We start from the raw sequence: 27,248 nt of genomic DNA, 5'->3' as shown, positions 1-27,248 counted from the left end.
CTCACCATTACATTTTTTTGAGATCATGATACATTTTTGTCAAACCGGGATGCATAATATAGCGCAATTTATAAACCTCAGTCAATATCCTTTCACATAAACCATCAACATCAGGAACACAAAACCTCACTTGGTACCATAAGGTACCATCACCACTGATCTCAAATACCATTACATTTTTCCCACCTTCATGAACCTTGATTTTTCATTAAGATAGGATCTAGATTTTTTTCTCTTTCATCTCTGCACCTAGAGACGGCCGCACCACTTTCTGTACCAATACACCACCATCTTTGGAGTCCAAAAAATGAACTCTAATATTAGCCAAATGGTGAATATTCTTCACCAATTCCTACTTCTCCTTATCTATATGATAGTCCGAAAGGGTTGATGGACTACTTAGAGGTGATATCTTATCAAGCCATTTAAAAAATGAGCATGTGCCATTATCCTAGAAAAAAGATAATTACATAACTATTTACTTAATTTAAAAAAATCATACACGACTCACCTTCGAAATTGCACAGTTATAAATTTGCGACCTGGATTTGAGTCCATGTGTGACGTCCTCAAGACAACCGCATTTCCACAATGATAAATTAGAGTCTTTTTAGAATTGGATGTTTGAGATGCTTGAGACATTGTAGAATTTTAAAATAAAAATAAAGTGGATGAAATAAAATAATGAGGGATGGAGGACTTTATACATGAAGTAAAAAGAAGTGTTAATATTGAATGAGTACAAAATTAGCCATTTGTTACTGTTGGAACAGTAATTGTTTTTTTGAACTGTTGGTGACACTTAATAGACTGTCATCGATCATGACCTATGTCATTCATCAACTAGATATAAAATTCTACCATAGACACTCATAATTGATGGACCCCCAATAATATGTTTAAAAAGAAAATAATTAAGTAAAAAATATACTTGTGCTTTTAGGGTCCATCAATTCATTTGATCTACCATAGACTTACATTGTAGGTCAATTATCGATTGATCTCTAGATCATTGGTAGATCTCGTAGATCTATGCACATAGTAATAGACCCTTACTAGCATATTATTTAAAAATGAACAAATAAATTAAAACTAATTTTAGTGTGGAATTCTACACATATGAAGAATTTTGAACAAGTTACATAATCATATTAGAGCTTATACAAATTTGAGGTGGTGATTTAAGGAGTATGCAGATAGGCAGTGGTTGAAAAAAATAATATTCTAAGAGTAATGTTTATCAAAGCACAAGTATGTTTTGAGGATGTTGATTGTTTTTCATGACTACCCATTCACATACTCCTTCAATCGCCACCCTGAAATCAAAAGAGTATATGGATGGGTAGTGGTTGAATAATCAATATCCTCAAAACATACTTGTGCTTTGAAAAAAATTACTTTGAGGATGTTGCGTTGGATATATGGGCTTACTAGAAGGGATAGATTTAGGAATAAGATTGTCCGAGAGAAGTGGGGGTGGCTTCGGTTGAGGACAAGATGCGGGAAGAAAGAATGAGATGGTTTGGGCATGTGATGAGTAGGGGCACGGATGCCCCAGTTTGTAGGTATTCGAGGTTAGCTTTGGATAGCTTCAGGAGGAGTATAGGTAGGTAAAATAAATATTGGAGGGAAGTGATTAGACATGACATGGAGCAACTTTAGCTTACCCAGGACATGACCCTATATAGAAAGGTGTGGAGGTCGCAGATAAGGGTAGAAGGCTAGGGTGAGTGCATGGATTATAGCAAGTAGTTATGAGAGTCCATGTTTAGCCGGATGAGTAATCATAGGACTGTGTCAATAGGTAGGAGCCACTAGTCAGGAGAGTATGGGTGTGGTGGGTGGCTTTGGTCTGTGAGTGTAGGTTACTATTAGGCAGGTGTCTTATTTCATATTTCATATTTCTCATTACTTATGACTCTTAGTTCTCCTATTCCGTATTGATCTGAGTTCTATTTTACTATTTCTGATTTTTTACTCCTGTTAAGCCACCCATCCTGATTCATGTTTCATCACGACTTTGTTTACTATTCTTTATCTTGAGCTAAGGGTCTATCGGAAACAACCTCTCTACTTCTTCGGAGGTAGCGGTATGGACTGTGTACATTTTACCCTCTCCAGACTCCACTTTATGGGAATACACTGGCTTTCTGGTTGTTGTTGTTGTCTAACAAGATCATGTGACTTATTTAAACTCCTTCATATGTGTAGAATACCACAATTTATTTATTTTTTTATTTAATTATTCATTTTTAAACAACATCCAAGTGAGGGTCTATAAGCATATACATAGATCTATGTGATCTACCATTGATAATGAGATCAATCCGTACATTACCTACAGTGTAAGTCTAGAAAAGACCATAAGAATTGATGGACTCTCAAAGAATAAGTATATTTTTTACTTAATTATTTCCTTTTTAAACATATTATTGAGGGTCCATCGATTACGCGTGTTTACAATAGACTTTTATATCTAGTTGAGGATTGGCATAGGCCATGATCGATGATAGTCTATTAAGTGTCACCAACAATTTAAGATTATTTGTTTAACCAACATTTCAAAAGTTCAAGTGACACCACATACTCAAAGCACAATATTGGAACGGTGATTACGTGCCCCTTCGATCACCACCCATAAATATGTGATTACATGACTTATTTAAACTTTTTTAATTAAATTATTTTCTTTCAAACTACAAGATACTGATGTTCCATCGATTCATATGATTTACGATCGACCTATATGTCTGGTCGAGGAGTGACAGTGTCTAAGATTGATGATAGTGCATAAAACATTAGCTGGTGTAACAGAGATCGGTTTTCTTGTCTATGATAGACTATATATGTGATTTGGATTTATTATCAAATAATTTTACTCTTTCTAAATTTAATCAAAGAAATCTATAGTTGAATTCATTGAACGAGCAATAAAAATTTAAAATATTGGTTGTGTAAAATGTCACAATTCATATAGAAGAATAACAACACAAAGGCAAAAACTAGCAAAAAAGCAAAAAATTTACAAATTGAAATACTTGTATTTTTATATTGTTCATTGCATACATACATTTTCCATCATCAAACCAAGAAAAAAAGGCAAAAAATAAGAAGCTTTCTTCTAATAAAAATTCTATCCAAGAAAGCTTCTTGTGCAATGAAAAAAAATCAAGAACTTAAACATAAACTAAAATAAAAACTTAAAATAAACTAGGGGGGTGGTGGGGGTGATGTAGTCGGGGCCATCCATTCTGAGCCTTTCCAGAATTACCCTTAAGAAACGAGAAATTCAATGGAGTTCACGATCTAAGTAACTACGGTCTTTGATAATGCTCAAATTACACTCTTGAATAGGTGTAAGCGATCATTGTCAATATAAAACCCAACTAGGTTGGAGTCGAATCCCATAGGGAATAAGGTGTGAACCCAAGTTGTTTGCAATTTAATTCACTGTAGTTTAATGTTTCTTGAAATGGGGGGTTTAAGTTTCACGAATAATTTTTTTTTCACTTTAATTTTGATATTTGTAATCAAGAGTTTATGAAATAATCAGAATTATGTTCACTAGGGCTTACGGTGCATTACAGATGCTAAAGCTAATTCAAGATTCTCGTGGCGGGTAGGATAATAAGCTATCTTTATCAATGTTATGCTCAAATATCTCTCGACCTACTTAATTATTTAATTTCCTAATCCTCTCAGACTTAGGGAATTTCTATTCATTGCCCAGATTTTACCTCAGGTTAACCAACCTTGTTACAATGGTGATTATGAAACGAAGTATTTCCGAGTCCATGTTGATAATTCACTTCCTACTATATTTGATTTCTTTCTCAAGAAAATCAAAGCAGGTGTGTCTACTGTTTGCAACCAATAGACGTTAATTAAAGCTTTAGAATTATCAAGAAATCCTACCACCTATTGAATCTTGAATACTTATCATCTTATCAAGACCTAACCCTAGATCCCATAAACAAGTACACAATTTGAATTTATAGTTGGGCAAATTAACTTACAATGATGTTGAAAATCAAGAAGTGTAACTTGAATTGAATCTTAATACAAAACTCCCAAAATATTGACGACAATCTTCTCTCAACAATAATGTTCTATAGCATATTGGAACTCGAGAGAGAGAAAAATTGTGCACACCATATATTGCAAGATATGTCAATCATAATTAGAAAATCCTAAAAGCTGCTATTTATACTTGAGTCTAATTAAGGAAATAAAATAACAACTTAAGTAAATTTCTCATATAGGTGACGCCATTAGGTGACACTTTATCAAGGGTCTAACACCTTATCAGGAATAGCGTCAGATTTCCTTTAATGTTGACAAGCTCCGCCTAAGGCTGACGATGTGGATGACGATGTATCAAGAGTCTAATGACGTATCATGGATGTCGTCATCTTCTCTTACCTTTTTATAATTTCTGCCTAAGGCTGATGATAATCCTGACGCCTTATCACAACTCTGACGCCTTGTCACAAAATGTCATCATAACTCCTCTTCAACTCCCATTCTCTGGTTAAGTCTGGCGGTGGCCTTGATAGCTTATCTCCATGCTGACGACCTATCATGAATTCAACCTTATTGCTTTCATTATTATTGGTTCCCCTGCACCTTATCTTTTACTGCAAAATTAAAGTAAAACTAATCAAATACGACAAAAGTTGCTTAAGACTTCACAATTATTCATGTATAAAAGCATAAAATGTGTTAGCATTTTCTCACACATCAACACCCTCAACTTAGAACAATTGCTTGTCCTCAAGCAACTATCCACAAACCAAGACGATACAGAGCACTTTCAGCAGTCAGATATTCACTTAAGCTCAAAATGTATTGACCATCTCCAAGGTTATTCAAATTAAAAGCAATTGTGTGTATTATTGAAAACAACCACGCAACTCACAAGGATCAAGATATGGCAAAATTAGCAATAAAAACCAAGCATATACCCAGATTACACTATCTGAACAAGTCAGTGACTAGTAATATACTCGGTGTGCCCTCACAATAAAGAAATCCCCTTTTCACCCATATCAGAATTCATATACATAACATAGGGATAATCAGAAGACTTACTCTCAGAATGAAGTTCTAAACATTGCATGTCAAATTCCATAGGCTTGCCCTTATAGTCAGTACCCAAGTCTTCAGACAGGTCAGCTAGGATCACAATAGGGTTTTTCTTAAGCTTGCAACATAGGTCAGGGGCTGGTATGATATTCATAGATATTTTAGAGTGACTATGCCTCCTTGACACTACACTAAACTCTTGGAGTTTCAACTCCCAACCTTCTTTTCTTCCTCTCTTTTACTGATCACACATGCTCAAGATGGATAAGGTCTTTTCAATTATCATATTATTTTTTTATCATCTTTCACGCAACTTTCTCTTTTCTGGTTCCTTATTCACTGCACCCAACTTTTTATTCTTTTCTTTTATTCCTTCTCTCTTCATACTCATTTTGCATCACACCCCCCTATGATAGCCACCCTCAACTTAGGCTATTTGCCGAAGTCAAGGTGCACAGTGTCCAAGAAGGAACATGGCTAAAATAGGTTCATTATGATGTAAACGGAAAGGTGAGAGGTATCGTAGAAAGAAATAGGCTAATTAGGCTCAAAACAGGGACCAAGAGATATTATGCACATAAGGAAGGTCATTTTGGCTAAAGTGGGCTAAAATAAAAAATGGCCTATGATCCTTTCCTAACTCCTATCCTATGACCATGGCAAGACTAACAGGGAAAATTCTAGATTCAACACACAACGGGAACTGAGTAAGACCTTGCACACAAGTATCTCGTATATCACTACTTATTCGGTTCATGCACTTGTTTAACAAAGGTTATTCAGTTGCCAAACTAATGACACAAAAGGATACACTGTGGTCACAAATGGATGCAATTGATATAGTAGTATATCAGACTAATGGAGAGGTGCTCAAAAATTACAAAACAAGTTAACTTCCTCAAGTACCCGTATTACTCTTAATTATCTACCATATATTTTTACAACAACATTCTGCCCTACACCCTCAACTTAAAATTGAAAATAAAATGAACTCAGGGTTTAGGGCATACCTGTAGTGAATCAAGTGTGAGGCTTATAGGTCTTCGACCCTGCTGCTGCATCCTCTGCTATTTTCTTTCCATCAGGAGCATCTGGCCTTACAGTTGTTGGAGCCCTGCTAGATGAGGCACCTGCAGCCCTAGCTTACGCTAGGGACTCCATTCTTGATTTCTCAATTCCTCTTTTTCGACCTTCGTTTTTGCCTTTTTTTCACTCTTCTTTCTTCCTCGCTGTCCGGTTCTTCTCTCTTATGTTTGCCCTTCTTCTCCCCCTCTTCTTCTTTTTCTTTAGTGAATCTCCAGTGAGGTCAAGTATTAGAATTTCTTCATTAGATTCATCCATAGTTGGACCGGTCGCTACCATATATTGATACTGCTGCAACACCCCAACATCTGCCTTTACCTTGTCCAATGCCACTTTGAATTTAGAAAGATCATCCCCTGATATTTATTTTGCTCGTGCATCAAACAGGTTCTCCAAATCTACAACCCATTCAGGTAATGTGACAAAAGGATCAAGGGCAGCCTTGATTCTCTTATCTATGGCAGCAGCAAACTGTTTGGCAAAGGTATGTAGCTGTGCCTCACACCATTTGGCTTGTTTATCCACTTTTCTGATATCAATTGGATGAACATCAAATTCTACTACTGCTATAGGAGCTGAGGGGTTGGGTTCATTCTCAGGCACTAAACCTGCATGTGCTAAAGAAGTTGGGTACATAGTCTCAGAATCTTACACCTCCACATTAGATGCTGAATCGGCATCTGTAACAGAAGGGTCTGCTGCTACCCCTGCACCTCTATTAAGTCTCAGTCCTGGCTGATTTTTATCATACCATATGGGGTTGTGAGTCTTTCGGGTAGAAATGTCATCATCAATCCCTAAAATCTTTGGCATATTAGTAGCTCGGCACAACTCTGTGATAAGACAAGGAAAAGGATAAGCAGTGTTGGTTCTCGACATTCTAATCTTTATTTCATCAACAATGATTTCCCCAAAATTTAGGGGGAGCTTCTTCACCATCCTTGCTACTAGGATAGCTCGGTCATCACCCAGAATATTGTCTCCATCAGTGGGCATCAACCAGATACACATTATACCCCACCAAAACTTTGCCTTTTGAGTCAAAGAGGACTTACAAATTCTCTCATTTGGGTTGGTCACCCATGCTGGTTCTCCTTCGGCTATGATGTTGGCCACCACGGACATTGTATTTCTTGATTCTTAATCCGAGCATAGACTCATAGTCCAGTGGCCTGAGGAGTGAAATTGGGGCCATGCAAGAACCTATTGATGGTTCTGATTGAGAGAACAACCCTTACGCCCCTTACCTAAAATCTATCCACCAGGGACTGGTTTGTAACTCTTTCTCCTGGTCTACATATGTTTTCTAACTGAGCTTGGTAGTTTGCGTAAAACTCCCAGACCAGTGCAGGGCAAAATGAGCCTCCCCCTTTTGTGGTCCATCCCAAGCTATACTCTTGTAACTTCTGTTCCATTTTAGGGTACCTGCTCAACCCTTGGGTGATAATCCATTTTTCTTCCTAAATCAGCCTTTTAGCTCTTCTTCTATCAGTTCTGCGAAGCCCAGCAGTGAAAATGCTCTCTGCTTTGGGAATTTGCTATCTAGCATTGTCTCAAACTTCAGGGTTCTTACATTTTATAAGTGTTCCATGAGATGGATACTCTTCATCATCTTGTTGTTCAGTGGACGGGGATCCGGATGCTGTTCCCTCAGACTCAGACTCCTCGGACCCTTCCTGTTTCTCTTTTTTAGATTCAGCATGTTCAGAATCATGCTGCTTATGTTCAGAATGTTCAGATGTCTCCTGTTCAGAAGCTATTGTTATTTCAGTATCCTCACTATCCTCTACCTTAACTAGTGGGGGTGGTAGAGGTTTTGTAGGGCTTTGTTGCTTCTTTCGCTTCCTGAGCAGAGGTTCTTCCTCTTCATAATCAGACTCATTATCGATGAGTTTTTGGCGTACACTTTTTTGTTGTTCCTTCTTGGTAAGATAAGGACTTTTTCCTTTGGGTGCCATTATACGGTTCCTGTAGCAATAGAAAAACATTAGTCAATCCTTAAGAGTATAAACACAAACAAATTAATCGTTTAAGCTTCACATCCTTTGAGAAGGATCATTCATGCTTCAGGTTCTAGGTGTGATGACATTTCTTAATAAGCCGTCATGACTGTGATAGCTTATCACAATTGTCATTAACCTCAGACAAAACCTGCAAAACTTTATTAACTTCTAGCGATATTTTTGATCAGCCGTCACAATTGTGATAGCCTATCAAGAATGTCGTCAGCTCTAAACAGAATCCACTTCACTCTTAGTAGGCTTTGATGACATTCCTAATAAGCCATCAAGGTTATCAGAACCCCAGTTTTGACTTTAACTCATCATTCCTCAAAATCCACTTGAGTTCCAATTTGTGAGCTGACTTTTACACCTTGGGCCTGCACAGCAAACCCTAGGTACGATTTTTAGCCTCTTTTCAAGTTGAATTTGGTTCAAGCCTCTTGGAAACTTGGGTTTTCATCCATCTATCACTTACCACAAGAAAAGAAGATTTAAATTTAGAGCATACCTGATAGGAGCCCTTAATATGATTACATGCACAAAAGGAAGTAGGAAGAAATTCTTAATTTTGAATTTCAAACCCACACACAAGGGAGTTTGTTCTTCTTGATTAACTTGGGGAAATTAGTTGGAATGAATAAGTAAATAAACTAAGTAAAGAAAGAAAAAAACTAAAGTAGGAAAGAAAATAATATAGGCAGGAACATGAGGAGGTTCGATTGTGGGCTGAGTCGGATTTTTTGAACTGGGCCCAGAATGGTTTAGCAATGCGTTCAAGGTATTCTTAACGAAATCTTGTGACGGCTTATCACAAGTGTGATAGATTATCACTGATGTCGTCATCCTTAATAGAAACTGACTCGATTTTGGCCTATTTGACGACATTTTTGATAGCTTATCATAGTTGTGATGGCTTATCAGAGATGCCGTCATCACCTTTCAGCTGACCTTCTCATTTTTTACATTCTCTATACTAAATCCTAATTATAAAAGTAAAAAAACTTACTTAAAGATAAAAACTTTGGGTTTCCTCCCAGTAGCGCCTGATTTACTATCACGGCACAACTTGGTTATCTTGACTACTCAAACTTTGCCAAAATAACCTGTTGATACCCCTTTACCATCATCATAGAAGACATCAACGATTCAGAAAACACTCATCTCTTTTTGCTAAATCATGGATGAGTGTATTTTGAAACGTGCTTCTTTGTCATTAAACCTAAACTTTAGCTCGTTCAACTTCATGTCTACTAGCACTCTCCCAGTTGCAAGTAATGGCCTACCCAATATGATGGGCAATTTAAAATCCACCTCACAATCTAAGACCACAAAATTAGCAAGCAAAATAAAATTGGCTACCTTTACCAAAACATCGTATAGTATGCCCACAGGTCCCTTTACAGACCTATCTGCCATTACCAATCACATATTTGTTGGGGTAGGATCCCCCAATCCCAATTTCTTGTACACAGCCAGTGGCATTAGATTTATACTGGCTCCCAGATCGCATAGTGATTTTGTGAATTTCAGGGAACCAATAGTACACAGGATGGTAAATGCTCCTGGATCTGCTTTTTTCTGCACTAAATACCTTGAAGAGATAGCACCACAATAGAGAAGATTGTCCTTCGGCTCATGGATAACCTTCCATTTCTTGGTTACAAAGTCTTTCATGAACTTTGCGTACCCTGACATTTGCTCAAGTGCTTCAACTAGAGGCACATTTATTGTCAGTTGCTTGAGCATTGCCATGAATTTACTGAATTTTGCATCAACTTTTTTCTTCAATCATTGAGGAAAGGGAGGTGGTGGTCTTGGAATAGTTTTCAATACCACTTCCTTTTCCTTCTCTTTTTCCTTATCTGAAGCATCAACAGAATGATCCAGCTTCTCAGACTCCACTGGACTAATTTCTTCAGATTCCTCAACAACTACTTTACCATCTACAGATTTTCCCATAGATGGGCGAAGTAACATATTGCCACTCCTAGTGGTAATCGCTATACATGATCTATTATTTTATGGATTCTGAACCGTATCACTAGGTAAAGTACCACTTTTTCTCTGGTTCAGTGTTGCTAAAAGTTGACTCATCTGCTGTTCCAATTGCTTGATAGAAGTGGAGTGTGAACTAACCAACTGACTCAGGGTAGAGAATTCACTCTTCATAGTAGTTACCCCTGAGCTGGTAGCCTCAACTCCCTTCAATATTTTTCCATCATGTCCTTCATGGCATCTTGCTAGAGCTAGTTGGTGCAACATCCCGACTTCCAGGAGAAACATATAAACCACTCATATCATTATTGCTTCTCTAGTTTCCTTGCTCCCTGTCTTTATGATCAGGATTGTCATAAAAGTTCCGACCTTGATTCCCTTGGCTACTACCTCAAAAACCCCCCTGATTACTCATATAGTTTGCCTCCTCATCTGCATTAGTAGCCACAGTGCACTGAGATTCCACAGCTTTGAACTTTTCAGCCTTGCCTGACAGAAAGTGCTTGGCCAACAAGTCCATCTTTGTCTTTAGGTGGGCTATGTCGTGGTCTCGCTCCTCATCTCTTCTGTGCTACTCCGTAGTCATACAAACAAAGACATTTGGGTAGCTACCACAGAATCCCTGGTATGCCAAGCCCAACTCTGTTTGGTCATCCTATTTAGCATATCTGAGGTATCTTGAAAAGACAGAACAACAAACGAACCACTAGCAGCATTATCTACAATCGGCTTTGTTACAGAGTTGAAATCCTTATACAAAGTCTCCATCAAGTATAGGTCCATCATATTGTGGTTCGGACGCTATGTCAGCTTCTTCTTAAACCTCTCCCATGTCTCATGCAAAGCTTTGGTAGGGAGCTATCTAAAGTTGATGATCTTATCTCTCTACTATACCCTTTTGAAGGGTGGAAAAAATCATTGTAGGAACACTTCTTTCAACTTCCTCCAGTGGGTGATGGGATCAGGCGTAAGCTCATTTAACCACATTATTGCCTCTCTAGACAGAGACAATGGAAACAATCTCAACTGGATTGCATTCTAGCTCACTCCTGGATTATCAAAAGGTTTGCAGATGGTGATAAAGTTCACCAAGTGCATGTTCGGATCATCACCAGGCAGGCCACTGAACAATCCCTTCAGATTTAAGAGTTAAATCATGGTACTTGTTATGCTGAATTTTGCACCAGGTGCCAACAGTGGAGGAATGATAGCACCCATTGTACCTGCTCTGCCTATTCCTTCATCATCATCATCAACCTCTTATTAGATAGGCTGTTGACCATACCTTCCTCTGACTGGACGGTTTCTATTGAAATTTTGCTGCACAGGTGTAGCAATTTGCTCTGCTCACCTTGGGTTTTGAGGATTCATAAATTCCTCATCACCCAAGTCTTTATCATTAGGGTTCGGATGATGTATTTGTTGACCCTCGTTCTGTACGTTAACCTAAGCCCTGGCTAAGGCTGCCGGTCTGTCAGCCTCTTGCTATTCTACCATTCTCCCAATCAGCTGTGGTTCTGGATTAATTGGTAATAACAGTGTTTCATAACTTCTTGTTTTTGGTATAAATAACAAGGATCCTGCGATTAAACAAAAACAACAAAAAAACGTAAATCTAGGAAACTTAACTAACAGTCAATTAGCACACACAAACTTTCAGTTTACAATTGTATTCCCCAGCAATGACGCCATTTTTGATAATGCTCAAATTACGCTATTGAATGGGTGTAAGCGATCGTTGTAATTATAAAACCCAATGAGGTTGGGGTCAAATCCCACAAGGAATACGGTGTGAACCCAAGTTATTTGCAATTTAATTCACTGATAGTTTAATGTTTCCTGAAATGGGGGGTTTAAGCTTCACGAATAATTTTTTTTTTTACTTTAATTTTGATGTTTGTAACAAAGAGTTTATGAAATAACCAGAATTATGTTCACTAGGGCTTACGGTACATGACAGATGCTAAAGGTGAGTCAAGATTCTCATGGTGGTTAAGATAACAAGCTATCTTTATCGATGTTATGCTCAAATGTCTCTTGACCTACTTAAGCATTTAATTTCCTAATCCTCTCGAACTTAGGGAATTTCTATTCATTTTCTAGATTTTACCTCAGGTTAACCAACCTTGTTACAACACCTGATTATGAAATGAAGTATTTCCGAGTCCCTGTTGATAATTCATTTCCTACTATATTTAATTTCTTTCTCAAGCAAATCAAAGCAGGTGTGTCTATTGTTTGCAACCAAAAGACGTTAATTAAAGCTTCAGAATTATCAAGAAATACTACCACTTATTGAATCTTGAATACGTAGCACCTTATGAAGACCTAACCCTAGATCCCATAATTCAGGTTAATGGAGTTTAGCCACTCATGATGCAATAAACAAGTACACAGGTTGAATTCATAGTTGGGCATATTAACTTACAATGATGATGAAAATCAAGAAGTGTAACTTGAACTAAATCTTAATACAAAACTCCCAAAATATTGACGATAATCTTCTATCAACAACAATGTTCTAGAGCGTATTGGAACTCAAGAGAGAGAAAAATCGTACACACTGTATATTGCAAAATATGTCAATCATAATTAGAAAACCCTAAAAGCTGCTATTTATACTTGAGTCTAATTAGGGAAATAAAATAACAACTTAAGTAAATTTCTTGGATAGATGACTCCATTAGATGATGCCTTATTAAGGGTCTGACACCTTATTAAGGGTCTGATGCCTTATCAGGAATGGCATCCGATTTCCTTCATTGTTAACAAGCTCCGCCTAAGGTTGACGATGTGGATGACGACATATCAGGAGTCTGACGACGTATCATGGATGTCTTCAGCTCCTCTTCCCTTTTTATAATTTCTACCTAAGGCTGATGATGATCCTGATGCCTTATCACAACTCTGACGCCTTGTCACAAAATGTCGTTACAACTCTTGTTCAACTCCCATTCTCTAGTTAAGTCTGACGGTGGCCTTGATAGCTTATCACTAGGCTGAAGACTTATCATGAATGTCGTCAGCCATACTTGTCTCTTATTTTCTTTAGAATTCAACCTTTTTGCTTCCATTATTATTGGTTCCCCTGCACCTTATCTTTTACCTCAAAATTAAATTAAAACTAATCAAATACGACAAAAATTTCTTAAGACTTCACAATTATTCATGGCTAAAAGCATAAAATGTGTTAGCATTTACTCACACATCAGTCTTCACCTAGCGCATGGAAGAGGCGGTCAAAATCGTTCCTACGGACAAGGAGATCATAGTGCCATGGGGGAAACCTTCTGATCGGATGTAGGGGTATCCTTCTTAGAGGTATGGTTTTTTTGGTGAAGAAGAAGAGGTTTTTGAACTTTTAAGTTTAGGTAAAAGTGAATGGTTACATAGAAATTATCACTGTACTTATAGACTCATAGAAGGTGGCATTTTATACTCCCAACAAATGATCAATCGATGCATGTAGGAAAAAAAAGGTTTAGCTTGTGTATACTAACGGTTTTTGATGTGAATAGACTTATTTGAAGCTTTTAACTAATTGACAACAGGAAATGACAGTTCAATGCATCGACTAGAGTGAAATGGCGGTAAAAAGACCTACATAACATTTTTGATGAGTAAGCATATATCTATTAATAATTCTTTAATAAACTAAGTAAAACATATATCATATATTAATGTGGTCTACCGTAGATGAAGTATATAGTCGATAATAACTGAATGTTAATTTCTACAAAAATATGGAGGTCCCCCTAAATAGTGGCTTTACAAATAAAGAAAAAAAGGCTTATCTAACATTTGTTGGCCATGCTACATGTGGTTCTTTTGTGCCCATATTTCTTGCATATTAAACACTTATTACTCGTTTTGGACTTGTATGTTTCACCGATGCCCTTAATATATTTGAATCTCTTCCTTTCTAGTTTGGGATCATCAGGGGGTGGAACAATCTTCGTGTCTTGCAATTCCTATAGCACAATCCATTCGGACTCTACAGGGACAATGTTAATAGCTTCAGAGTATGCATGGAGATAAGTTTCAATTTTATAAATAGGCGAAGAGTACTCGTAGATGGAATTACCATAACCTTCTCCATCGCCATACTTTGCTTGCAAAGAGGCCATTGCATGTTCACACGATAGTTTCACCAAGTTATATTTCCTACAAGAATAACACCTCTCCAAGAGATTGACCTTGGCAGTAACACTATTGCCGAACACAATGAATTGGTCAAGATCCCCATTCACATTAGTCACATACAAGGAATCACTCGCTCTCTTATTATCCCTTAGTATATTTTTTCATAAGGAACAAATTTGTTGTTTGAACTGCTGAGAAATTCATGCCAATCCCTAAACTTTTCACCAATTTGTTTAGCAACTGAATTGAATATGTATGACACAGGGTACTCCCGTTCATCCATCAACACTGGGTTGAGCAACTCAGTGATGTTTGTGGTCATCATATCGTACGTATTGCACGGGAAGTGTACTCTACTCCACTTCTCAAAACCAAGAATATTACTTGCTAAACTCATTAAAAGAATAAGTCTTTGTCGCAGCGTAGAATAGATAAAAATGCTCTCCACAGTGTTGATTTACACAAAGATTTTTAGTGAGGTGCATCATGAAAAGTCCATGATGCACACGATTGTAAACACGGGAGAAGCCATTGACAATGCTAATATGCCAATTGGAGATGATAGATAGCTCTGGATCATCTTCTACTATATATTTCAACTTCCCAAAGAAGAAGGTCCAGGAAGCATCGTTCTCTTTATCCACAATACAAAAAGCAATTGGATAGATATGATTTTTGGTATCCTATGCAATGTTCCTCGGCAAAACACCCACATTCTGTCTCTTTAAATGTGTGCCATCAATGACAATTACCTTTCTTATGTGGGAATATCCCCATATGCAATCTTTGAAAGCTAAAAAGTAGTACACGAATGATCCATCCATCTTGTTAACCATGATAGAATAAGAAGAATCAGGATTCAATAACTCGACCATATGGGGAAAAGCTGACAAGCAAGAATATCTGTGCTCCGATGTCCCATGAACAATTTTCTTCATAATTACACTTTATTTCCAACACATCCAATAGCTTGTGTTGCAATGAATCTCCCTAAACACATTCCTTTGAATTTCTCTTATGCTTGGACCCTTACCATCACGAAAATAATTTATGCATAGTGAATCAATGATCTCGAATGAGATTTTCTTATGCCTACCCATGGCGTGTTCAACACCATACATGTGTAACCCAAAATACTTATATATGCAAAATTTGTCCGAGCATTCATACTTTTTGGCCCGTAATAACCAGCCGCAACCACAAGATACTCATTTTACCTTTAACAATTTGGTGAAACTCTTCTCCATAATATAATCAAAAGACTGTCTCAACTATACTTCGTCTAGTAGCATTTTTAGCTCTTTCTTGTTGGTAAATGTTTGATCAAAATAGAAATTAGTTCCATCGGCGAAGGAATGAATCAGTTGTGATACCGTTCCACAATCTTCTTCCACATATTTCGAGTATGATAAATCATATTTCATATCCATAGAATCATCTTCCATATTCAATGGATGATTGCCATAGTTCTCATAATCATTAAAATCATCTTCGACTATAGGGCGCCGAGGTGGGGTGGTGATGAATTCAATAGTTCTTCAAAGGGCCTCTCACCTATATTTATCCATAAAATAGGCCTAATGCCATCAGGACCAACATCCATCATGTACAAGGACACATGTCTCTCATTATTTATGATCGTAAGATACATCTTTTATCTCGAATGAATTAGATAACTAATCACCATGTCGCTCGGCATATAATCTAAATCCCCGCTCTCCATTATGCTTGCAACCAAGTCGTCGTATGAGCCATTGCGGAGAGATGCAATGGGCAATGTTACCTTAGTGAAAGATTTCCATTTCTAATGACTAGGAGTCTTCGCCTATTCTCTCATGAAATCACCAGAAACCAGAACATACTCTATAATAGACATCCTAGAATTAAGTTGTAATTGATCATTGATTATGCTACTGGTAGATGTCACGTATATAAATAGTCAATGAATGATAGATGACTAAGAAGATCCAAACAAAATTATGAAATTACAAATATTGCTTCTAATCAATGATCGTTGGGTTTATGGAATAGAGAAATAAAGTTGGAGTCGCCTGAGTTACGGTAATGTACTTTCTAAAGAGGTCTTGAGTATGTGAGTGATTTGAAAGATTTTTAACAATGGTAAAAAGTGTGTTTGAGAAGATAGCAAATAAATGGGAAAAAAATGGATGCAATGGACAAGACTATGATGTTTGTAGACTGATTTTGAGTTGATCGTCAAAAAATAATGTCGGAATCGTGCACCTCACAACTCACTATCAAATGATTCTCAATATAATTAACAAAATACATGTCTGTGGTTAATCAAAGACCATTAATTCTATCAAGCACATGCTTGTCCCAACACATGAATTAGGCAGAAAAATATTTTTTTTTATAAAGCTGGTTAGAAAAGTAAGCATCAAAGTTTAAAGTCTCACTTACCCCAAATTCACAATCGAAGCACTCCTTTCAATATATCACAAATATGCTCCCGTAAATTTAAATCACCTCAAACTACACCAAAATTGGTTTACAATAATCAAAACCTTTTAGGAGGATAACGTCTAAATTTTTAGAACAAGTCACCAATTAGATTCAAGTATTCAGTCTAGTTGTTCATTTGTGTAACCATTCAAAATATAACAATTTCAACAATTAGATTTTCAATTAACCGAAGCTTTATATTTTATTTTTCCAACATAATTAAATATAGCAACTATGTGAAATAATGGCTTCAATAACATAATGGTCCTTTAATATTACCCTTCTGTTTTCATATAGTTTCAATTTCAATTCATCCCTATGAAAATTTTGTCGTTATCTAATCATCTCCTTCTAATTATTAGCCTATTATGAGAGAAAAAATTAGAAAATTTTCCTTCTTTTTTTTGAACTATTATAAGGGTAAGGATCCGTAATTACAATATCAAGGCACTGATATATACATACCTAAAGGTTACTACCAATCAAATTGTGGCCTACATAATTCTTTATAACTATTCTTGAACTCCACAAAACCTCTATGATGCTTGTTCTCTTGCAGCAAAAAATGAATTAGCTAGAACAAACCCTAATATTTTACTTCTTACAACCGGAGTGCGAGGAAAAAAGACTAAACAAGAGAGTGGATTTTGGATATTTATTTGCTACTTTAATTCTCTTAATTAATATTAATAATATTGGTGAAATTACCTATTTACCCCTTATTAGAAAATCTGAGTTATTACATCCAATTTATGTTCTGCTTCAAAACCACAGCTCTCAATGATTTAAATGACTTATTTTTTCTTTTCTCCTCATAAGAGACATGCTATATCTAAAAATATCTTTTGATCCTCAGGCTCTAGCCCATAATAACTTATTTTTAGGTTTTAAACAATTTCTAAACTAGAATTTTTCTTTATTTTGATTATGGTGTTTGCCCACTAAGTTGGGCTTTTATTACACAACAAAGAACCCCACACCTTGAGGGATAAAGGAAGGCCTTTATCATGATTTACTACCTCCAGCGAGAACTTCATAAAACATTCATCTAGAATTTTTTTTCTAAAAGCATATCGATTCAACAATTGCATAACTCCATGATCAGGTAGTGTAGACACTTCATATATTTCATCATCATTCTTTATCATATCTGTATTTCTAGTTGTTACAACAAATCTTATTCCATCACCAAAATAGCCAAGATCATCTTCCAAATACTCCAAATGATCACTATGATCTATCTCATCAAGAACAGTTAGAACCTTCATAGAACAAAGCCTGCTCAGAATCATGCACTTCCAATCATACTTATTTTTGACGTAATCATCTTTTTTCCTTAACAGTTCAGAGAGAAGGATATTTTGCAAAGAATGCAATTGACTCTTCTTTGCATTTTCTTTAACATCCATAAGAAAACAAGCATCTTTAAATTGATAAGATAGAGTATCAACAATGGCTTTTGCTATTATTGTTTTATCAACTCTACCTTTTCCCCAGATCCCTACAATCCAAACATCATTGATTTCTATCTGAAGCATGGATTTTATTTTCTCTAAATGAGCATTTATTCCCACAATATCTTGCAAAGAAGATAAATAATAAGCACTCTTGCATATTTTGGAAGAGATGTGGTCGACAATAGAATATTCTCTGATTCAATGCTACATAAATAAGAAGATCAATTGTGGAAAATGTGAAAAAGTCAAGTATTAGTAAGTATTTCAAAAATTTTAATGTTCAGGAGTGTATTAATCATATAGGAAACATCGTAGTTTACGGTAATAGCAGCAGTCTATAGTTGAAGTACAAAAGTTGCAAAACTTGAATAGTTTAGAGGATTAATATGTATTCTTTCTAACTAACTTGCCAGGACTCTGCCTTCTTACTAATAGAAACATATACAATCTACCATCATTCTTTTTGCATTTTTTTCAAAAAAAATATAAAAATATTTGGTACGTCTAAATGATAGTCAATGAAATTAGACTGTGCATGCAGTTTTATTAGCTCAAAGATACATTGATTTGGTTTTCACTTTTTGATTTGGTAACTATGACAAATTTATTGAGAGTTGATTTTTCTAAACTCATTTTGGAGGTAGACATAGTTTGTTCTATATGTCTAGACTTCATAAAAGCATCCAAATTTGAAGGAAATTATTCCATTTATTTTTTTACTAAAAGCAATTATGTATTGGAAAAAGGCTCAAATATGCCATTGAACTATCAGAAATGACTTATTTATGCCATCAGTTAAAAGTTTGGCTCATTCATGCCATCGCCATTACAAAACTAGCTCATCCATACCATTATTTTTTAATAGTTGGTTTTAAAAAATAGCTTTGCCACGTGAACTTTTATTAGAGGTCCATGTCATTAATTAAAATAAGAGAAAAAACTCAAATATGCCATTGAACTATCAGAAATGGATCATTTATGCCATCAGTTAAAAGTTTGACTCATTCGTGTCATCACCATCACAAAATCAGCTCATCCATGCGATTACTTTTTAATGTTGGATTTTCAAAAATAGTTTTATCGCGTGTCCTTTTATTTATGTCTACATCATTAATTAAAATAAATCTATATTAATTTTAAAATATCTGAAATTAATTAGTATTGGAATTGTTTGTCCTACCTTTTATACCATAGCGATGAAATAAGTTATACCTAAAAATGGCGAAATAGTTGGAATAGCAGACTTCTTTTTAGCCATTTTTTGGAAATGATTTTCAACAATGTATGCTCCCCTAATTCATGATGGGATAAGGGAGAAGTTCTATTGGCACGCCTCCTTTTTCTTTCTCCCCCTAATCGTTCATTGACTTCTGTTCTTCCAACTTCAGAGTTTATATTAAGGTCACTGAATTACAACTAATCAGTTACTGTAGAATAAAAAAAAGTTATTGTACGATAAAACCTTTGAGGTTCTGTTAAGCATAACATTTATAATTATTTAGAATCAACAAGAAATGGTCAAAGGATATACACTAATCACCATTTTCTCATCAGAAAAATAGTTGTTGTAGAAAAAATATTTTAATGGGTGTGGGTCGGGTTATGTTAAATTAATCAATTTTTATTAATGAGCATAAGATATTTTAAAATTAATATTGATTTATTTTAATTAATGACATGTACCTCTAATAAAAGGCCATGTGGCAAAGCTGTTTTTGAAAATCAACTGTTAAAAGTAATTGCATTGATGGGCTAGTATTATAACGACGATGACACAAATGAGCTAAACTTTTACTGATGGTATAAATGATTCATTTTGATAGTTCAATTTCATAATTGAGACTTTTTTCTTAATATTTTTTGGCTCATTTAATCAATGACATGGACGAATCATTGTTGATCACGTGTACAAAATGGTTTTCCCAAAAACTACTAAATTAGACTGTTAAAAATGAGCCTTTTTTGTATTGGAAATGAAATGATTGAGTCAAACTTTAAATGGATGGCATAGATGAGCCTCAAAGTTCGATGAAATATTTAAGCCTTTTTCCTTATGTGGTTCTAACTTGCCCATCACGGATATCATATCCTTTTAGATTTGTGGCAACAGTTAGGACAGTCCTCCATTTTTGTACCTTTTTCATTACCTCAATATCATCCTTATGTAACATCAATACTATCCATAAGTCATTAATGTAATGAAAAGAATAAAAAATAAAATTGCATAGGTTTCATAGGAGTGGAACATATACTCCTATGTCACAGAGAAGATGAACATACATTCTTCAAAATGTAAATTCTATAACCTGTAGTAATGGTTTTTTATTGCCATAAATATCACCATTAATTTCTTCAAAGTTCACCCATCTTTGTCAATTTCAATACACTATATAAAGAGCACCTACCAAGAAAGAAAATATACAATAAATAGAAAGGAAAAGAAAAAGAGTCTTCCTCCTTTCCTCTTCTTGAATTATTTTGGAAAATTAGTTTAGGAAACCTCCAAACTTCCATACATGAGTTTAAGTGTTTGAAATTATCTATGGAACCTTGGGGAGTTACTGTCTAGAACTATTTGCACCAGAGTCGGGCCAAAATCGCTTTCAAGGCAGTGGCTTGCCATGACACAGTATTTGTGACTATTTTAATACTATTATTAATTTCATGTTCATATAAATATTGTAGTAATTTTTCTAACAATTTGAATGTGATTTCCTTCCTTACAATATTGATAAATAATTATTTTTTTGAACAAAACTTTTTCTGATTTGTCAAAACTTGAGCCATTAGATGGAACTAATTTTAAGAGTTAGTCACAAAAACTTTTGATTTTCTTAGAAAAATTAGAAGTTGATTATATATTATTTAATGATGGTTCTGATATTATTACTGGTTCTAACACTTTATGAGTTTTGATCAATTTTCTAAAAAGAAGGTTAAAAATAATAACATAAATGCTAGAGGGCATTTATTGAGTCATATGACTAATACTTTATTTGATTTATTTGTTACTTACAAATCTGCTAAAGAAATATGGGATAGTTTGCAACAAAATAGGAAGGATAAAATGATGTTCAAGTTCATATTAATGAGGTTGATGAAGTGATTGCAGCAGTAGTGGTCGAGACGAACCAAGTGTCGAACAAGACTGAGTGGGTGTTGGACACAGGGACTTTAAGGCATTATTGCACCAACAAAGAATTATTCCATGACATTGAAGAATCCATCAATGACGTGTGTGTCTACATAGGTAACTCCACTATTGCTGGAGTTTTGGGTAAATGAAATTTTTTATTTAAATTAACTTCTGGAAAAATATTATCCTTGAACAATGTTCTATATGTTCCCTCGATCCATAGAAACTTAGTTTCTTGAGCACTTCTCAACAAAGTAAGCCTTAAACTTATTTTTGAAGCTAATAAAATAAATATTTCTTGTGGAGGAAACTTTATTGGGAAGCGATACCTTTGTGAGGGTTTAGTTGTACTGAACATTGATCAAGAGATTTCCAATAATGAAAATATTTCTAATTCTACTCATATGAATTGTGGAAAGGATTTGCTCCTAACTTGAAATTTTTAAAAGTGTGGGGTGTTTGGCTAACGTTGGTCTACCTGATTTTAAATGAGTAAATGTAGGTTCTAAGACCTTTGGTACTGTTTTTATTGGTTATGCTCAAAATAGTGCTGCATATAGATTTAGGTCATTAAATGATTATTCTATTTGTAAATCTAGAGATACGAAATTTTTTGAGCATGTTTTTCCTTTGAAAAATGATGTGCCTAGTGATGTGCAAAATAATACTTCTGTATCTATGTCTGTTAACTCTCATATTATGCCTGATTCTGATGATATTGCTAATGAGCATGAAAATAAACTTATAAGGAGTAAAAGATGTAGAATTGAGATTAGTTTTGGTCTTGATTTTATCACTACCTTCTTTATTGAGGGTTTTGATATTGATATTTGAAATGATGAATTAGTGTCTATCTACTTAATATAATATGACCTCAAAACTTATGATGAAGAAATGAATTCAATAGATGCAATATTTTGGAAAGAGGCTATTAAAAGTGAATTAGACTTTATAGTCTCTAATCACACATGGGACTTGTATGATTTTCCTTAAGGTTGTAAACCTATAAATAGCAAGTGGATATTTAAGAATAAATTGAGGACTGATGGTACAATTGATAAATATAAGGCTAGACTTGTGATTAAGGGATTTGACCAAAAGAAAGGTGCTGATTATTTTGATACTTATTCTCCCACGACTAAAATAGCAATCATTAGGACTCTTATTGCTCTAGCCGCTATTCATAATTTAGTTGTACACCAATGGATGTCAAAAATGCATTTTTAAGTGGTGATTAGAAGAAGAGAATAAAGTATGCAAATTGAAAAAGTCCTTATGTAGACTTAAGCAGGCACCTAAGCAGTGGTATAAAAAATTAATTTCATATTAATGAATAATGACTTTGTTGTAAATTCATCTGATACCTATGTTTATTCTAAAATGAGAGGATCAAATTGTGTGATTATATGTTTATATATGGATGACATGTTAATCTTTGGCCCTAATTTGAATGTTGTAAATTAGACTAAGAAATTTTTATTTTCTAAATTTAAAATGAAAGACCTTGGAGAAGCTGATGTGATTTTAGGGATAAAAATCAAAAGAACTGTTAATGGAATTATCTTTGTGTCAGTATCATTATATTAAAAAGATGTTCAAAAGATTTGATTGTTTTGATGTAGTTTCAGTGAGAGCTCCTTATGATCCTAGCATACACTTGAAAAAGAATAGAGATTCTAGTGTTTCTCAAACTGAATATGCTAAAATAATTGGGACTGTAATGTTTCTCATGAACTATACTTGGCCTGATATAGCTTATGCTGATAGTAGATTGAGTAGATATACATATAATCCCAGTAGTAAACACTGGAATACTTTTCATCGTTTGTTAAGGTATCTGAGAGGTAGTATGGATTGTTGTTTCCATTTTAATAAATTTTTTGCCATTTTAGAAGGTTTTTGTGATACAAACTGGGTGATTGACAATGATAAAGTTAACTCTACCAATGGCTATGTGTTTAGTTTGGGTGCAAGTGCTATTTCATGGAAGCCTTCAAAGCAGACTTAGATAGCACGTTCTACCATAAAATATAAATTCATTACTCTCGAGTTGGTAGGGAAAGAAGCTGAGTAGCTGAGAAACCTTTTGGTAGATCTACCTTTATGGGGAAGATAAGTGTCACCAATATCTTTACATTGTGACTTATAGGCAGTAATTGGGATTGCTAAAAATAGTGTATACAATGATAAAAAGAGACATATTTGTATCAAACATGGTGCAGTTAAACAATTATTAAAACATGGTGTTATTTCCTTGGAATATGTAAGGTGTAAAAGAAATTTGGCAGATCCTATAACCAAGGGTTTGACAAGAAAAATAGTCCTTGAATCATCGAGGGGGATGGGTCTAGAGCCAATGGATTGAGGTAATATGGTGGATACCCATTTGTGGTCAAAGAAGCCATATAGTCCTTCAATAAACACTACATATCCTATCCCTATGGCGTGAGGTAGTGTATTATAAGTTTAAGCTTATTTTTTCTCTTAATGATCCATAACCTTAAGGTGGTCTATGAGATAGACTTGATGGATCACCTACGTGAGTGTAAAAGGTTGATCACCTTTTTATGAAAGACTTAGGTTATCTTTTCAGAGCACTCATGAGACCCAAAGTTTGTGTGCATAACCATAAAAATACTTTGTAGTATCACAGAGGTTGCTTAAAATCAAGGATATGGTATGTGTTGTGAGGATCTTAATTTATGTCCATCTAGTTCAAAAGTACTTCACTTTTTAGATATTTGTTGTTGCCTAATATCACTACGTGTCAATTCAAATCGAAAGATATTGAAACTTAAGTACATATTCCTTTCTTTTACCCAAAATTTATTCTTATTTTTTATTTTTACATTAGTGGGGGATTGTAACATCAATACTATTCATAAGTCATTAATATAATACAAAGAATAAAAAAGAAAATTACATAAGTTTCATAGTAGTGGAACACATACTTCTATGTTACATAGAAGATGAACATACATTCTTCAAAATGTAAATTCTATAACCTGTAGTAATGGCTTTTTAATGCCATTAATTCTTACCATTAATTTCTTCAAAGTTCACTCGTCTTTGTCAATTTCAATATTAAAATAGCACCTACAGAGAAGAGAAAATATACAACAAATAGGAAGGAAAAGAAAAAGAGTCTTTCTCCTTTCCTCTTCTTGAATTATTTTATGCAATTGGTTTAGGCAACCTCCAAACTTCCAACCGCGAGTGCATATGTTTGGAAGTAGCTGTGGTTGGAGAGCGACCGACTAGAAAGATTTGCACCGATGTAGGGCCAAAATCTCTTTCAAGGCAGTGGCTTTTCACGACATAGTATTTGTGACTATTTTAATACTATTATTAATTTCATGTCCATATCAATATTGTAGTAATTTTTCCAATATCTTATACCTCGATTGTGTTTGTCAAATGCTTCTGTAAAGCTCTCCCTTTGGTTTCAAACATGTGATGGATCCACATCATAGAAATTAGGTATGACTTATTGTCCATTTTTATCCTTGCATTCCATGATCTTCACTAGTTAATTCAAGCACCACCTCGATATAGCATGATTTTTTGAGAAAACAATGAAGGAAACTTGAGACTCTTCAATAGCTTTCAAGAGTGCTTCTGGGAAAGAATCACCATGCTCTAGTCTTTTATCATCTTGAAAGGAAGATATTCCCCTAGTTTTGAAACCTTCATACTGGTGACCAGTAAATGTTCTTCGGGTATCTGTACCTTTAAAACTAGGGGGAATAGCTATTCCGAAAAACCTCTCTTATGAAGAGACTCCCATCGAAATCCTTGATTTTTAGATTCGCAAACTGAGGAACAAAGAAGTCCCTCTAGTCAAAGTACTTTAGGAAAATCAATCTATTGAGGGAGCTACTTGGGAAGAAAGAGCAGACATGAAGATCAAGTATCCTCACCTCTTCTCCGCAAGCTTAGATTCAGCCCAAGGTAATAGATTTCCTTTGAATTTACTCAGTCTCATGTTCAAATATAGCTACCAACTTGGTATCAATTAACGTTGCATACTCAATCATGCATTCATGAATCAGTTTAGTCATGTACTCATGCATCCAACATTCATGTCCAGTATATAAGCTCAGCTTATCAGTAATTATAGTTATGCATTCATGAATCATGTTCAGCTATGTACTTATGCATCAGACATGCATGTTTAATATGATAATTCAGTATATCAGTAATTTCTGTCATGAAATCATGCTTCAGTTATGCATGTCCAGTGTCTAAATCCAGACTATTAGTATTCTTAGTTTAGTCAGTCTCATTTGAGGATGAATGTTCCCAAGGGGAAGATATTGTAAGACCCCGCAAAATTCTAAGCTCAACTCAGTCTTTTAAGCTTTCAAGGGGTCCCAGACTTAGAAAATTCTAGCTAAGTATTCAGACTTAGTATTATTTTGGCCTTTGTAAGTTGGTAACTCTATTTCACAACTCTTATGACCTTAAACTATTGATCTTTAGATAGATTCATGATCAAGAATGTCAGTAGGTGTTCCCGGATGGGTTTTGGATTTTTTGGATCTCATTTAGACCATGTTCAAGTGAGTAAAATAGTGAGTCGATGCGATCTCGACGTGTCGCGTCGTCCATCGCATCAATAGATAATATTTCCCTTAGCTCAATGCAAATTTTAGTGAACCAATGCGGACTTGACGTGGCACGTTAGCCATCGCGTCGATGCCAACGATGCAGCACGTCGGGCTGCATATCGATAGTTTAATTTTTAGTCATTAAAAAGCCACATCCTTAGGGGTATTTAGGTCTTTTCCCACATCCTTCATCCCCCCAAAACACAAAATTTAATCTTTTAATTGTAACATACACTCATTATTTCAGAAATCTCTCTAGGAAAAAAACCCTACGTGATTGAATTCAAATTCAAAGCTCAAGATTCTAGCATTAATCTTCAAGAATTTAGCAACCAAGACATGTGAAGTGTTCTTCCAAGGGTTCCTTCCACCCTTGGAGTCCAAGAAACTCTTTTAAACCTTAATTAGTTTGATTTCATGATTTCCATAATTGGAATTTATGTGTATTCATGATTATTATTTGAATTACGTTCCTATTTCATGATTTATAACACGTTTCATGTGGAATTGATTATTATGTGTGTAGATTCATGTTAATCTATGATTAAACCATTAAAATTATGAAATTAGAATTGAATCATGATGCTCACATGTTGTTTAGTATTATGTGCATATACTATGCCCTGCAAGTGTTTGCTAAAATGCCTCTATAGATACATTATAAACAAGTGTGCATTTTTATGCTATGCAAGATCATGTGATGCTTTACTATTCATGTTATAGAGTTCTAGGGGTATTTAATATCTGATAATTTAGCTGTTTACCTAGAGATAGTGTCGGTTATAGAATAACCTCAGTAAAGCCTCAATTAGTAAAATTCAGTCACGTTACGATTAGTAGTACTCTCATTCAGTTACAAAACTCAGGAAAACTCAGTAGACTCAGTATTATGTCCAGTCTAGTTTGGTATTCAGTTCAGACCTTAGTAAACTCAGTCAATTAACAGAATTCAGTAGTATTTTGTCAGTTAACAGAACTTAAGCCATATGAGCTAGGAAAATCAGTTCAATGTCTATTCAGTCGGGAGTAGGATTCAAAATCGAGCTAGCCCAGGGATGGGGGCATTACTGCTAGCAAAGGGTTTGACCCTTAGTAGCAATCCCTGCGTTACAGAACTATATAGCCAGTGTAGGTTGAGATATTTTCCTGCCAGATATTATGAGGGTTGATACATCTTATTTGAGTTTTCCTGCCAGCGACGGTTGATGAAAGAGCATCTTGTCAAAGAGGGTTAACTCATAGCTTGTATTTACCCGTGGCACGGTATTGA

The 27,248-nt window shown here is 35.1% G+C and overlaps 1 protein-coding gene and 1 pseudogene across 1 annotated transcript; both read right to left on the bottom strand.

The window, feature by feature from the left end:
* Positions 1–7,721: 7,721 nt before the first annotated feature.
* LOC107849305 lies at positions 7,722–10,686 on the bottom strand. Its single transcript, XM_047403431.1, has 3 exons — positions 10,566–10,686; positions 9,763–9,883; positions 7,722–8,136 (listed from the first exon to the last, which is right to left on the bottom strand). The coding sequence occupies exons 1-3, from the start codon at positions 10,684–10,686 to the stop codon at positions 7,722–7,724; spliced, it is 657 nt and encodes a 218-aa protein (XP_047259387.1).
* Positions 10,687–17,497: 6,811 nt separating this feature from the next.
* The window catches only part of LOC107849304, a 30,730-nt pseudogene continuing 20,979 nt past the window's right edge, over positions 17,498–27,248 (bottom strand).

Source organism: Capsicum annuum, unplaced genomic scaffold (genome assembly GCF_002878395.1).
Source record: "Capsicum annuum cultivar UCD-10X-F1 unplaced genomic scaffold, UCD10Xv1.1 ctg4140, whole genome shotgun sequence".
NCBI lineage: Eukaryota > Viridiplantae > Streptophyta > Magnoliopsida > Solanales > Solanaceae > Capsicum > Capsicum annuum.
Note: the sequence above shows the minus strand (reverse complement) of the source record. Positions and strands in the feature narration are given on the sequence as shown.